Here is a 16285-nt window from a genome sequence, read left to right as displayed (position 1 = left end):
GCCAAGATACTCTCAATCTTACACGGGAAAAGACCCAAATATACCAAAATGTATATGTGTGTGTGTGTGTGTGTGTGTGTGTGTGTGTATTTATATATATGATAGATAGATAGATAGATAGATAGATAGATAGATAGATAGATAGATAGATAGATACAGATACAGATACAGATACAGATACAGATACAGATACAGATACAGATACAGATACAGATACAGATACAGATACAGATACAGATATAGATATATTGGGTTTCTGTCTGGATGGTCTCTTGTGATGAGCCGATGGACAAAGAATGGAAGCAGTGGACTTCCTCCCATATTTGGGCATACCAGGGGTTGTAACTTTAATACATACATACGTACATACATACATACTTTCAAGTATAGGTAAAATATATAAAATATAAAATTGTTGACTTACGACAACAATGGAGCCCAAAATTTCTGTTGTTAAGCAAGACATTTCTTAAGTGAATTTTGCCCCACTTTAAGACCTTTCTTGCCACAACTGTTAAATGAATCCCTGCAGTTGCTCAGTTAGGTTGTCCAGTGAATCTGGCTTGCCCATTGACTTTGCTTGTAGGAAAGTTACAACAGTTCATTTAGTTACATTTACTTCCCATTCAAAGTTACAGTGGCGTTGATTTATGATCATTTTTCACACCTACGTCTGTTGCAGCATCTCCATGGTCATGTGTTCAATACAATACAATAGCAGAGTTGGAAGGGACCTTGGAGGTCTTCTAGTCCAACCCCCTGCCTAGGCAGGAAACCCTATACCATTTCGTTTGAACCTATACTGTTCAGAATTCTGACCCTTGGAAACTGCCTCGTAGTTATGACCGTTGCGATGTCCCGGGGGGTCATGTGATCCCCTTTTGCGACCTTCTGACAAGCAAGGTCAACGGGGAAGCCAGGTTCACTTAACAACCGTGTTACAAATGTTAGAAGTTGGCAGTTTGCAGAAATTTACTTTAAGCTCTGAAGAAGCTTCTTGCAGCTGAAGAAGCTTCTTGGACAAGGAGCGAAACGTCTTCAAAGAAAAACAAGAAAATCCAGTTGCCCCCTGGAAAAGCACCTTTGGGACATTTTGAATGGGTATCGAAATGAAAGTCGCCAACTTTTTTAAAAAATTGATTTGACTTCGGGATATCTAGAGCAGTGTTTCTCAACCTTGGCCACTTGAAGATATCCGGACTTCAACTCCCAGAATTCCCCAGCCAGCATGGCTGGCTGGGGAATTCTGGGAGTTGAAGTCCGGCTATCTTCAAGTGGCCAAGGTTGAGAAACACTGATCTAGAGGTCTTTGCTAAAATTTTGTATGTTGATGTCTTTTCCCCTTAAAAATGTATGCATTTGCATTATAGCTATCTTTGTGTTTTGGGTTCCACCACAAAATCGCGGAGGACAAAATCGCGCTCGACGAAAGTGCGCATTTGACGTCATCACAGCGCGACGAAAACATCGCGCTGTGATCGAAAAATGTAAAAATAAAGCTAAAACCTTACCCTAACCCCCCCAAACCTAACCCTAAACCTAACCCTAAACCTAAGCCTTAACCTAACCCTAAATCTAACCCTAAACCTAACCGTTAACGTAACGAAAAACCTAACGCTAACCCTTAACCTAACGCTAAACCTAACGCTAATGCTCTAAACCTGACCCTAACCCTTAACCTAACCCTAACCCTAACCCTTAACCTAACCCTTACCTTTATGTGAATCGGCTTGCTTTAATTTTAATTTTATTTCAATTTTTCATTTTTTTCGTCGCGCTGTGATGACGTCACATGCGCGCTTTCGTCGAGCGCGATTTTGTCCTCCGCGCTTTTGACAGGTCACGGTGTTTTGTGACCTTTTTTCTGTCACAGTTCTAAAAACAATAAGGATATATTTTTTTTAAAAAAAAACCCACTGTGGAGGCGTTTTATGGACTTGTGATTAATAAAAACGCGTTCAATTTTTTTTAAAAAAAAATATGGTTCTTCCTTTTTTTTTTTACAGTTGGACACGCAATGCAAAGAGCTACAGCATGTGAAGTGCGACACGACCACGGAAAATACCAAATTGAAGGTTACTAACCAAGAGCTCCTGAATTCGCTGGAGAGAACCTCCGAGGAGTTAATTATTGCTCAACAGCAGTTGGACATTCTTCAGGAGGAAGCTAAAAAACTGCAGGAAGAAAAGGAAATGTGCGTAATTCTAGAAAAGAGGAATTAACCTAAGGAGATTGATTTTATAAAAGGACACTTTATTACACAAATGAAATCATCCTGATCAGAGAGTGGCCGCGAGAGAGGAAAAAATCTGCGGGTGGCCTGGGAATTTTGCCCAAATGAGGTTTTTATTAACTGCAACTGGGAATCTTTGTAATGTGAGCTAGACAAAAATATATATATATATATGGGTGAGTGTTGCGGCAATTCCACTACAGGTCGTCCTTGACTTACAACCACGATTGAATCCCAAAATTTCTGTTGCTAAGTGAGACGTTTGTTAAGCGAGTTTTGCCCCATTTTACGACCTTTCTTGCCACGGTTGTTAAGCGAACCTCTGCAGTTAGTCACAGGAATAAGTTAAATCTGGCTCCCCCCACCCATTGACTTCGCTTGGTCGTAAAAGGGGATCACATGACCCCGGGACGGTGCAACCACCATAACTATGAGCCAGTTTCCAAGCGTCTTAAATTTCGGCCATTTGATTATGGGGATGCCGCGAGAGTCGTAAAAGTGACACATGAGCCTAAATCAGCTCGGCCAACATTGTACCTGCCCAGCCAACAATCTTAGTAGCTATGAAATTGAATGTATATATATATATATTATCCCACCATTATAATTTTTACAAATAGGTCAAGGTGGCAAACATACCCAATGTCCATAAAATAGAATTAAAGAGCAGGCAAACTAATTAAAAATGGAACGTTTATTTTTTTAATATATGTGAATGCAATTTTTAAGACTATCGTTTTCTACATCATGGTCGCCACGATGTAGAAAAGATGTGGAGACTCTAGAAAGAGTGCAGAGAAGAGCAACGAAGAGGATTAGGGGACTGGAGACTAAAACATACGAAGAACGGTTGCAGGAACTGGGTATGTCTAGTTTAATGAAAAGAAGGACCAGGGGAGACATGATATGTCAGGGGCTGCCACAAAGAAGAGGGAGTCAAACTATTCTCCAAGGCACCTGAGAGTAGAACAAGAAGCAATGGGTGGAAACTAATCAAGGAGAGAAGCAACTTAGAACTGAGGAGAAATTCCCTGACAGTTAGAACAATTAATCAGTGGAACAACTTGCCTCCAGAAGTTGTGAATGCCCCAACACTGGAAGTCTTTAAGATGTTGGATAGCCATTTGTCTGAAGTGGTATAGGGTTTCCTGCCTAGGCAGGGGGTTGGACTAGAAGACCTCCAAGGTCCCTTCCAACTCTGCTATTGTATTTGTTTTTCATGTCATGGAATTTTAGTGAATGAAAAACTTGAGAAGTCTCTTTTTATTCTCAAATTGAAACGACTCTTAATACGAGCAGCGTTAATTTGATTACATCGCAACTGACTCTTTTATTAGATTAGGATTTGGATAATCCGGGAGCGAGAATAAACAGCGAGTTGAACAGACAAACGTTCAGCAAAAGATAGAATAAAATTTGCTGATTTTGCTTTAGTTAAAGTTGAGGACGTCTCCAGGGCTTTATTGAACTAATGGCGCATCTGTAAAATTGTGGGGCTCCCCCCCTCCATAAAATGCAAGTTTAACGATCTTCCCACCCTGGATCTTCGCTTTACTTTTATTGAGTCTCAAGAGCAATTTTTCTGTCCGGATTTAGATTAAAAGTACTCATTAACAATAAATAAACTGCAGTAATTAGGAATTTGGTCCGCTTCTGTAGTTATTCGTGCAATACTTAACAAGAGAGAGTAAATCACAGCTCCGTTGGTGTTTCGTCTAAGCAGGTCGAACTGGATTTTACAAAACCCTTGTTTTATTTCTTCTCCAGTGAGGTTTGTCGAGTGACAGAAATATTAGAGAGGGAGAAATTAGGACTCCTTAAACAATTGTATTTTTTGAGGTAAGATTTCCAAAAAAAGCTTTGTGTGTCTTCGTGTGTGTGTGTGTGTGTGTGTGTGTGTGATCTTCCTTTTTTTATGAATGTGTTCTTTATCGCAGCATTGTATAAGGAAGTCATAGCTATTTGTTTAAATAAAAACAGGTAAAGGGATTGAATGCATGTACATATTTTTCCCAGTAAAATTGGAACATTTATCATAAAATAAAAAGGACTGAATGTATATCTATAATATTATATTTTGACAGTGATAGTGTGCATTTTGGATTCTGTTAAGATGCAGCCTGTTGTGCCTTAAAATGGCTTCCACTGTACAGCACAGTGGAGTTGCCGTGGTAACGGCTTCGCAGTACTCCACAAGGGGGCTCCCTCTAATACAGGATTGGGATAAATACATACCCAGGCTATCAGCTAGTTTATTACAAAATCTAGGCCAGTGTCATTCTGCAAGGGCCAGTGAAACAGGGAGGCCACTGAAGCTTCCATTGATGGCAAAAATGAAGTAGCAACCTCCAATCATGAGCCAGTTCTTTCAAAATGAACCAAATCATCTTGATAACTGACAAATGGTTCATCCCTGCCCCAGTAGTATCTCTGTTGTGTCCATTAAGTTGTGGGAGGGAGGGTCCCCTCCTTTCTCCGTCCTCTACTGTGGGACCAGAGCAGCTGGCAGCAGACTCAAGATGGAGGCTGTCTAACTTTGGGTTCTAGGAGGATGATATTTGGGGAGGCCCCTCAGGGACCCAATCGAATACGGAACAAACCAAGCTGTTTTCTGACCAATTTTCTTAATAGTTTGATTTGTCTAATTCATTTTGACTGTGTCTCATTTGCCTTCATTCGGTGGCGCATCGAGCACTGTAGCTTTCAAGAGCTGCTCAGAGCTGCTTATGTCTTCCTCTGCGTGGCTCCATCCTTAATTAGCCCCTCTGTCATTCACCAGTAGAAGAAACGTATCAAAATCCTAGTATTCAGAACCTACTTTTTAAAAATGACATCCCAGAATTTCCCCACAAAACAAAACAGGAGTGAAGTACAAATATTTGGCCAGGATAAATACCCTGCTCCCAAATTGAAAAAGTTTACTGGTAAATGGGCAATCTTGAAAGATACCCTTTAATTTTGGTGTTTTTCCTTCCTTCCTTCCTTCCTTCCTTCCTTCCTTCCTTCCTTCCTTCCTTCCTTCCTTCTTTCCTTCCCCTTCCCCCTCCTTTTCTTCCTGTTATTCCCATTTCCTTCCCTCCTCTCTCCCTCCTTCCCTTCCTTTACTTTCTGATCTTCTTTCCATCCTCCCTCCCTCCTTTTCTTCCTGACATTCCCATTTCCTTCCATCCTTCTTTCTTTCTTTCCTTCCTCCCTCCCTCCCTCCTTTTCTTTCTGTCATTCCCATTTCTTTCCATCCTTCTTTCCTTTCTCCCTCCATCCCTCCTTTTCTTCCTGTTATTCCCATCTCCTTCCCTCCTCTCTCCTTCCTTCTCTTCCTTTACTTTCTGATCTTCCTTCCATCCTTCTTCCTTTTCTTCCTGTCATTCCCATCTCCTTCCCTCCTCCTTTCCTCCCTCCTTCCCTTCATTTACTTTCTGATCTTCTTTCCATCCTCTCTCCCTCCTTTTCTTCCTAACTGAGATTCCCATTTCCTTCCATCCTTCTTTCTTTCCTTCCTTCCTCCCTCCCTCCTTTTCTTTCTGTCATTCCCATTTCTTTCCATCCTTCTTTCTTTCCTTTCTCCCTCCCTCCTTTTCTTCCTAACTGACATTCTCTTTTCCTTCCACCCTTTCTTTCCTCTCTCCCTCCTTCCTTTTCTTTCTGTCATTCCCATTTCTTTCCATCCTTCTTTCTTTCCTTTCTCCCTCCCTCCCTCCTTTTTTTCCTAACTGACATTCTCTTTTCCTTCCATCCTTCTTTCTTTCCTTCCTCCCTCCCTCCTTTTCTTTCTAACTGTCATTCCCATCTCCCTCCCTCCCTCCTTCCTTCCTTCCTTCCTTCCTTCCTTCCTTCCTTCCTTCCTTCCTTCCTTCCTTCCTCATAGAGAAAGGAACAAACATCTAAGTGATCAACGTGACGAACGTCTTCAGCAGGTATGGGTTTGTTTGTTTTTGATAAAAGGGATTTTTTACATGAAGGCCTTAGACAAAAACTGGAACTGCACCTTCACATTTAAAACTTTAAATTCCATCCCATTTAGGCAATGCAGGCATATTACAATTAAGATTGTAATTCAGGTAAGCCTCCAGTTATGACCACAGCTGAGCTCAGAATTATGGTCATTAAGTTGTTACTATCATTAAACAAAGCATCCCGGCTCTCCCCATTGCAGTCCTTATGCAGAACCTCCAGGAGGCCTGGAGTTGCTGAAAAGATGGTTATAAATTGAGGAATGCATCATATTCATTTAATTTCAACCTATCTCTCTCTTCCTACTATTTAATGCCTTTAAAGAGCTCATAAAAAATGCCACAGGAGAAAGGAAATGAGCCATTTCTCTCTCACTCAGATCTAACCACCACTCAGAGCAGGGCTGGGGGAAACTCTGGCCCTTTTGCACTCTGTGAACTTCAACTCCCAGAATTCTCTGAGCCAGCCATGCTGACTAGGAGCCATGCTGGCTCAGGAATTCTGGGAGTTGAAGTCCACAAGTCATAAAAACTCCATCCTTCCAGTGGTGGGTTCCTTTCGGCCGAACCGGTAGTAGTTTGGCGGCTTGGGTCGCTGGAACCAGCCGCAACCCAGGCCTGCCATGCCCCCGAAGCGGTTCTCCGGGCGGCGCCATAGCCACCGCCATCTTGTTTTTCGCTTCCGCACATGCTCAGAAGAATTTTTATTGCACTGCGCATGCGCGCACTGCGCACCCATGAGCAAACCGGCAGTAGTGCCTGCAGGAACCCACCCCTGCATCATTCCCCACCTCTGACTCAGTGGATCCATGCCTTGAGAACCAGATATTTCCGTGACCCGTCAAAAGCGCGTTCCACAAAAGCGTGGTCGACGAAATCGCGTATGTGACGTCATCACAACGCGACGAAAAAGATCGAAAAATTGAAATAAAAATTAAATTACAGCAAGCCGATTCACATAAAGGTAAGGGTTAGGTTAAGGGTTAGGGTTAGGGTTAGAGCGTTAGCGTTACGTTTAGCGTTAGGTTAAGGGTTAGCTTTAGGTTTTTCGTTACCTTAAGGGTTAGGTTTAGGGTTAGGTTTGGCGGGGTTAGGGGAAGGTTTTAGCTTTATTTTTACATTTTTCGATCTTTTTCGATCTTTTTCGTCGCGCTGTGATGACGTCACATACGCGCTTTCGTCGACCGCGATTTTGTCGTCCGCGGTTTTGTGGTAGAACCGATATTTCATCCTTCTCATGCCCTGATCGATACCCATTGCCTAATCAATGACCCCAAGGGGGAAGAAGGGTTTTTCTAGAAGCTGATGGACACTGGAGACACAGCCTGTAGCTGTTGAAAGAGAAACCTATTATAAATCATTAGCAACCGTAAAATACTACAGGTAGTCCTCGGTTTACAACTGTTTGTTGATGACCGTTCGAAATTACGAGACTGAAAAAAGTGACGTACGACCATTTTCCACACGTATGATAGTTGCAGCATCCCCATGGTCATGTGACTTACAATCAGACGCTTGACAATGGACACATATTTATGACGTTTGCAGTGTCCCAGAATCTACATGATCCTCTTTTGCGACCCTCCTGACACGCAAGGTCTGATGGGGAGGCCGGATTCACCGAACAACTGTGTCCCTAACTTAACAACTTCAGTGACCCACTTCACAACCGTGCCAAGAAAGGTCGTAAAACAGGGCAACATTCACTGAAGAAACGTCTCACTTAGCAATGGAAATTTTGCGCTCAATTTTGGTCATGAGGGGAGGATTACCTGGTACAAACAAGTTTATCTATACAGTTTTTCATTTTCATTTCATTTTCCCTTTATTTGTATGCCGCCCTTTTCCCTGGGGGGACTCAAGGCAGCTCACAGTTCAAAAAAAAAGGGGGGGGGAAGGACAAACAGTTTCCAACATACAGACAATACAACATATTAAAAAACACAACAGCCACACAATTCAAGTGGGGTTAGAGTCTTAACCCCAGGCCAGCCGGGACAGCCAGATCTTTAGGGCGGCGCGGAAGGACTGGAGGGTGGTGAGGGTCCGAATCTCCACGGGGAGTTCGTTCCAGAGGGTCGGAGCAGCCACCGAGAAGGCTCTCCTCCGGGTAGTTGCCAGTCTACACTGGCTAGATGATGGAATTCAGAGGAGGCCTAATCTATGCGATTGTATAGGTCTAGTGGAGGTAATTGGCAGTAGGCGGTCTCTCAAGTACCCAGGTCCAGTACCATGAAGGGCTTTGTAGGTGATAAGTAGCACCTTGAATCACACCCGGAGATCAACAAGCAGCCAGTGCAGCTCGCGGAGGATAGGTGTTACGTGGGTGAACCGAGGTGCACCCACGATTGCTCGCGCGGCCGCATTCTGGACCAGCTGAAGTCGCCAAATGCTCTTCAAGGGCAGCCCCATGTAGAGCACATTGCAGTATTCCAGCCTAGAGGTCACAAGGGCACGAGTGACTGTTGTGAGGGCCTCCCGGTTCAGGTAGGGACACAACTGGTGCACCAGGCGAATCTGGGCAAATGCCCCCCTGGTCACAGCTGACAAATGATGTTCGAAAGTCAGCTGTGGGTCCAGGAGGACTCCCAAGTTGCGAACGCTGTCTGAGGGGCGTACAATTTGACCCCCCAGCCTGAGAGATGGGACACTTGGCCAATTCGTGGGAGGGAAACACAGCAGCCACTCGGTCTTTTCTGGATTGAGCACAAGTTTGTTGACCCCCATCCAGTCTTTAACAGCCTCAAGACCCTGGCTCATCACATCCATCGCTTCGTTGAGTTGGCACAGGGCGGACAGATACAACTGTGTATCGTCCGCATACTGGTGGTATTTTATCCCGTGCCGTCGAATGATCTCACCCAGCGGTTTCATGTAGATGTTGAAAAGAAGGGGGGACAAGACCAAACCCTGCGTCACCCCATACGTTAGGGGTTTTGACATGCCGGTATGAAATCTACTCTTTTATTAAGTATATTTTGACGTTTTAAAACAATATTTCTACAGAAATCTGGGTCTGAGGCCCCTGTCCATTGGAAAGAAAGGTCAGGCTCAATTATTGGCAAATATATTGAGAGAAGGAGTTCACTGAAGAGGTAAGCCTTCCATTTTGTCTTGGGCGCATTATTATTATTATTATTATTATTATTATTATTATTATTATTATTATTATTATTTTAAGATAACTTACAGAATTGGACAATATTCACAGTAGAGCAAGGAAAACGCTTTGCTAATTATTATTTTTGCAACGTATTGTTTTTATTTGAAGGCAATTTTTACAATTTACTGGAAATATCCCTCGACTAGAAACTTTGTATGGGATCTCTTATGCAGGCACTCCTCAACCTACGGCCACGCAATTGAGCCCACAATTTATGTTGCTAAGTGAGAAATGTCTTAAATGGGTTTTGCCCGCTTTTACCACCTTTCTTGCCACATTTGTTAAGTGAATCACAGCGGTTGTTAAATTAATAACGTGGCTGTTAAGTGAGTCTGATTTCCCCATCCTTTGATCCTTAAAGTTCCAATTTAATAAATCAGACATCTTAGGCACATCTGTGTTAATCCCAATTCTGGAAATGAATCAGAATTCCACCCAGTTAAAAGTTCATGATCTTGCCCCCACACCCACAATCCATCACATGGTCCAATCTTCTTCTTCCATGCTCCACCCAGTTGCTTCCAGTCAGGATGACCTTGGCTTCTAGAAAAGAATGATAACAATACATTCCACAATCCTACTCCTGTCTATTCCCCCCTCCCATCAACTATACTAATGAAACAGCATAATGAAATAAGAAAAATTGTGGCAGGCCAAAATTCTAAAAGGAATATAATTGCAGACCTGACATCCACATTGCTTCCACCCGGTCTACCCAATGCAAAGAGGAAACATGCCAGCAGTTTGGGGAGTGACGTCAAGCTGACCATGCCCAGGCGGTTGGGCCACACCCACCTGTTGGGCCACACCCCCTGGGGCTCCCGAGGTCAACCACAGCCCTGATGCGGCCCTCAGTAAAATTGAGTTTGACACCCCTGATGTATTCCTCAATTACGTTTGAGTTCAGGTCTGAAAAATATGAACCAACCTTCAAATTTCCACTAGGTTGTAAATGACTGAGTTGTGGGGTTTTTTTTTTGGTTTCCTCATCACTTTCTAGCGATCCTTCAGAAGACGAGACGTTTAGCGCACCACAAATAAGAAGTTCCTTCAGTATGAATACGGATCTTTCATTAGATTCCGAGCCCCCTAAGGCCGGGGGGCTGACCCAAAGGAAGCCCTTCAGGAGGCTAATCTCCATCGAGGAAGACCATCTGCCGCATCTTCTGAATAGGACAGAGAGGCCGCTAATACGGTGCTCTGAAGAAGAGGAAGACGAGCGAGGATCGGGCGTGGACGGAGCCCAAGGGCAGCCACAGGTTGAACAGGCTCATATCTCCCCTAGAGAAGAGCCCGTGGGAAAAGAAACCCTGACAAATGTAAGGAACAAAACCGAATGGTTCAGGTTTTACAGGAGAGAACATCTGTAGCTTACGGTTGAACGATGGGGTCCTTGGTGCTCTCGGAGGTGGGGTTGTTTTCTTGCAGATTTTAGATCTTGTTTTGGATGGAAGTGTGTTTTTGACCAAATTAAAAGAATAACAGAGTTGGGAGGGACCTTGGAGGTCTTCTAGTCCAACCCCCTGCTCAAGCAGGAAACCCTGTAGCAGTGATGGCGAACGTTTTTCCCCTCGGGTGTCAAAAGTGTACACGGGCGCACGCTGTCACGCCCACATCTGTAATTGTTGTGCCCCCCTGCGCATGTGTGTGCAACTTCCCTCCCCCCCACTGCCCCCTGGGTATGAGCGCATGGCTTTCTTGGAGCCTGGGGAGGGCAAAAACAGCCTCTCCCCCCCCCCCAAGACCCTCCGGAAGCTGGAAACGGCCCATTTTCTGACATCTGGTGGGCCTGTTGGGCCGGTTCCACCACAAATGCGCGAACGACAAAAGCGTGCCTGACTAAACCGCGGTGACAAAACCGCGCCGACAAAACCGCGCGACGAATGAGCGACGAATGAGCCCTGAAGCGCGCCGACAACAGCGCGCCGACAGAAGCACGCTGTAACCTAACCCTAAACCTAACCCTAACCCTAAACCTAACCCTAAACCTAACCCTAACCCTAAACCTAACCCTAAACCTTACCTTAACTTAAATCGCGCTTCTGTCGGCGCGCTGTTGTCGGCGCGCTGTTGTCGACGCGCTTTTGACATTGCGGTTTTAGCGCCGCGGTTTTGTCGGCGCGCTTATGACGTTCGCACTTTTGTCGGGTCACGGTTGGGCCTCCTGAAGCCTGGGGAGGACAGAAAACGGCCCAACGGACCTACCGGAAGTTCATTTCCGAACTTCCGATGCACCCTTTGGGCCCCGTTTTTAACCATCCAAGAAACATCCACTCCCGATTCTCTCTTTTGCAGTAAAATAAGGCATTGACATCAAATCGCAACTCCCCACCCCCATAAGAATATGAACCAGCCATTTCTGCGCATCCTTTTTTTTATCCCATGCCTAACAATGCAACCCTGAACACTTAATATTTGTGCTTGTGTGAAGGACGAAGCATTCCGCACGGCTCCGGATCGTATATTCAAGATAGTTCTGGTGGGGAATTCGGCTGTGGGGAAAACGTCTTTTTTAAAGCAATTCTGCGAAGACCAGTTTTTTCCAGGCACGGCTGCTACCGTCGGTAAGTAAAAGAGAACAGACACTGGTACGATAGCCAGGCCATTCATACCTATGCAGGTACCTGGAATTTGGTAACTGTCAACATCCCGAGATCAATTTTATGAATCCCCGAGATCAATTTTATGAATCCCTTTTTGCTTTTTTAAAAACTCGAAAATAGAAAAACAACAGTACAGGTAAGTCCTCAACTGAGGACCAAAATTTCCAGTGTTAAGTAAGAAAAAAAGTGATTTTTTTGAACATTAGTGGAGAAATGTAGCAGAATCCTGGAAGCCTGTCAACACAATTGTGCTGTTTAACTCATGCCTAGGATAATTAACTTATTCCTAGGGGATTCCTAGGTGGCTCAGTGGCTAAGACGTTGAGCTTGTCTATCAGAAAGGTTGGCATTTTGGCGGTTCGAATCCCAAGTGCCGCATAACGGAGTGAGCCCCCCATTACGTGTCCCAGCTTCTGCCAACCTAGCAGTTCGAAAGCATATAAAAATGCAAATAGAAAAATAGGAACCACCTTTGGTGGGAAGGTAACAGCGTTCCGTGCGCCTTTGGCATTGAGTCATGCCAGCCCCATGACCACGGAGATGTCTTTGGACAGCGCTGGCTCTTCAGCTTTGAAACAGAGATGAGCATTGCCCCCTAGAGTCGGGAACGACCAGCACATATGTGCGAGGGGAACCTTTAGGGTAATTAAGGCAGAGTTATCCTGACTCTCCTTCCTTCCCTTGAGCTTAGGTGTCCCTTGGACCATCAATTCTTCCTCCCTTTCTTCCTCAGAGCGCATTAGACATTTTATCACATTCTGGCCCTTTAAATGAGAATAATAATAGTAATAATTTTCCAAAAGAACAGTTGCTCGTTGTGATGGAGGCACCCACGCTTTCTAGTGATGCTGAGGGCTATGCTAAACAGGTCAACCATATCAGACAGGTCTTGGCTAAATCTGTTCCCAGTGAAGCCCTTCAATATCATGAGAACGCACACTTTGAATTTTCATGTCGGATTGGCTGTCGCCCCGATTAACCAGGGTCACGTTGAATGCGATGGCTTTTGGGGACTCGCGGGAAAAAAAATGTGTTAGCAGAGTCCGTTTCCCTCTGCTGAGCAAAGGAAGGCATGAAGCTGACAGGCAATCAAAAGTGAATAATTTGGTCGAAGGAGGGAGTGGGGAAACACAACTTCTCGGTTCTGGACTGTTTTTACCAACTGGAGCCATCGAAACAAAAATTTCAAAGGTGAGAGTAGCAGCTTTGGGAAGAAAAAGATGTTGATTTAGAAGTTAATGAGAAGAAGGTTTATGGAGTGTCATTTTGAAAGTCAAGTTCTTTACCAAGATGAACTGGAAGGAGTTGGATTAGAGAATTACAGAGTGACAGAACTTGGAAGGGACTTTGGAGGTTTCTAGTTACAACCCTCTGTTCAAGCTACACCATTCCCAACAAATGGGAATTTGTCCAAACTTTTCTGAAAAGCCTCCAGTGATGAAGCTCCCACAACTTCTGAAGGCAAGCCATCCCACTGGTTAATTGTCCTCACTGTTAGGAAGTTTTTCCTTTAATTTAAAATTGCTTCTCTCTTTGATCAGCTTCCATCCATTGTTTCTTGTCCTGCCTTCAGGTGCTTTGGAAAATAAATTGACCCCCTCCTCTTTGTGGCAACCCCTCAAATACTGGAAGACTGCTATCCTGTCACCCCTAATTCTTCTTTTCTCTAGACTAGCCATACCCAGTTCCTGCAACCGTTCTTCATAGGTTTTAGTCAGATTCCTAAAAGGGCAAAACCTCCCTTTTTAAACAAATATGAATTCCTCTCATTCACATTCAGCAAAGGCCTGGCAAACAGTCTATCAAAGGTGAATTTATGACTACAGACCTTATCTAGCTTGGAAAGCTGCCATGTAAATATTTTCCAAATGCAGTGATGTGCAAGGAAAAACTTGGCACAGAGTCTCTGAGATTTTCGTTCCTGAAACGAACGAACGAACAAATTGTTTCCTGCAAAAGCCCACTTTTCTTTCGCTCCTCTTTTATTTCCTATGGGAGGGGCAATCACCGTCCACCCGTGGCTTTACTCCCAAGTCGCCCCTGATTTCTGAGTTGTTCTTTTGTTCTGGCAGCGCTGCACATGCGCACACTGGGAACAGGCTCCAGCTGTTCCTCTGCCTCGCTGCTGTCTAGCTCCATAGGCGCCTGATCACTGCCAGACGGCCTTGACCCCGTCTCTGCGCCTCTGACACAGAGCCCTTGTCCAAGCCTTCCCCAGCTCCAGGACTGGTCCATGTTCCTCCCCAACCTCCTCACTATCCGACTCTGCTTCCAGCTCCACTGGCTGCTGGCGGGCCACAACAAAGATTGGAAGACTGTGATCACATCTCATGGCGTTGTATGTATGTATGTATGTATGTATGTATGTATGTATGTATGTATGTATATGTATTGTGTCACAACCCCTGGTATGCCCAAATATGGGAGGGAGCATACTGCTTCCCTTTTCTGTCTATTGGCTCACTCTGGGAGCCATCCAGACAGAAAGCCATTTTTTTATGTTTCCTTGTTACATTTGTGTTGCAATTGTGCTGATAAATAAATAAAGGGAGACTAGTATAGATCTGTTTCAAGCTATTTAGCTCTCATCAGCTAGCCATATTATATAGATATAGATATAGATATAGATATAGATATAGATATAGATATAGATATAGATATAGATATAGATATAGATATAGATATAGATATAGATATAGATATAGATATAGATATAGATATAGATATAGATAGATAGATAGATAGATAGATAGATAGATAGATAGATTTTACAACCCCCGGTATGCCTAAATATGGGAGGAAGATCACTACTTCCATTCTCTGTCCTTTGGCTCGTCACAAGAGACCATCCAGACAGAACCCAATATTTTTTTTTTTACTGTTGCCTTTTTGTTACATTTGTTTATCAGCACAAGTATAACATATATATATATACCCTTACTGGGATTTGAACCTGGGCTATATTGCACACTAGGCAGAGATCTTAGCCATTAGGCCACAGGCTCTTATCCGTTATCAGCGAAGCCAGGGTGAAAGGTATCTATTAGATGATGGAAGCAGTTAGCTTCCTCCCATAATTGGGGCTTACCAGGGGTTGTAAAAATCTAATAGATACCTTTCACCCTGGTTTCGCTGATATATATATATATATATCCGAAACGTTGCCAAGACAATCTCAATGTTACACAGGAAAAGACCTGAATACAACAATATCTCCAGCGAGTTTGATGGCATGACATTGGTGGAATTTTGTGATTTTTGCCTTGCCAGTAGTGACAAGTGTGGTTTTATATGCTCCAAACACTTATTTGTGTGTCATCTTCACTATCCAAGGAATGTGCAGGAGCCTTTTTCAAGGCCACAGCTCAAATGAGTCGATTTTCCTCCTGTTTGGGTTTTTTTTTTCGTGGTCCAACTTTCAAAACCGTAGGTAGCAATTGCGAACTCAGTAATTGCAGACAAATCTCCATTTAGATGCCAGGCTGGTGTCCCCTCCCCCCCCCCCCGCTACTCAATTCACACTAATTATTGCTGGGTAACCCCGTACAATGTTGACATTTTATTTTCTGCATCGCATTCACTGCTTTAATCAGTCTGCAATGCTAGGGAAATTACACATTCCGTAATTCACACTAATTATTGCTGTGTTCAATTTTGACACATCCCCACCCCCCCGGATTGCATTCGCTGCTTTGATCAATCTGCAATGCTGGGAAAATAAATTCTTGTAGGGCCTTTGATCTCATTACTGTCAATGGTTATTTTGACAGTTCCGTTCCTTGGCGTGGTTGGTTATGAGCTTGGCCCATTTGATGTTCAAGAAGAGGTGAAAATTCCGACTTTCTTCTTTAATCTTTTTGATCAGATAGATCAAGTTGGTTTCTGATACATTGGTTGTTGGCGAGGAGAATTGTGTCATCGCCATACAGATAGTTCTCGACTCATGACCACAATTGAGCCCAGCATTTATGTTGCTAAGTGAGAAATTTAGTGGGTTTTGCCCTGCTTTACGACTTTTCTTGCCACATTTGTTAAGCGAATCACTGCCGTTGTTATATTAGTAACCTGGTTGTTAAGTGAATCTGGCTTCCCCCATTGACTTTGCTGGTCAGAAGGTCGCAAAATAGGATCACATGACCCCGGCATACTGCTACCGTTATAAATGTGAGTCGGTTGTCAAGAAATATTACTTTCTAACCACTGAGCCATACAGATAGATAATAGATAGCAATAGCACTTATATACTGCTTCATAATGCTTTACAGACCTCTCTTAGCAGTTTATAGAGTCAGTATATTGCCCCCAACAATCTGGGCCCTCATTTTACCCACCTCGG

At 43.8% G+C, this 16285-nt stretch overlaps 1 protein-coding gene across 1 annotated transcript in view; it reads left to right on the top strand.

Annotated features, from left to right (window-relative positions):
- Positions 1–16285, top strand: part of CRACR2A (calcium release activated channel regulator 2A) — a 52212-nt gene that overhangs the window by 21058 nt on the left and 14869 nt on the right. The window contains exons 8-13 of the mRNA XM_087722267.1: positions 2007–2194; positions 4001–4072; positions 6099–6147; positions 9190–9278; positions 10347–10665; positions 11778–11910. Of these exons, the coding sequence (XP_087578393.1) occupies positions 2007–2194; positions 4001–4072; positions 6099–6147; positions 9190–9278; positions 10347–10665; positions 11778–11910 (850 nt within the window). The remainder of the gene's footprint in view (positions 1–2006; positions 2195–4000; positions 4073–6098; positions 6148–9189; positions 9279–10346; positions 10666–11777; positions 11911–16285) is intronic.

The sequence above is a fragment of the Thamnophis sirtalis genome, unplaced genomic scaffold (genome assembly GCF_051295495.1).
Source record: "Thamnophis sirtalis isolate CommonGarterSnake01/CBP01778 unplaced genomic scaffold, rThaSir2_p1.2 scaffold_9, whole genome shotgun sequence".
Taxonomy (NCBI): Eukaryota; Metazoa; Chordata; class Lepidosauria; order Squamata; family Natricidae; genus Thamnophis; species Thamnophis sirtalis.
Note: the sequence above shows the minus strand (reverse complement) of the source record. Positions and strands in the feature narration are given on the sequence as shown.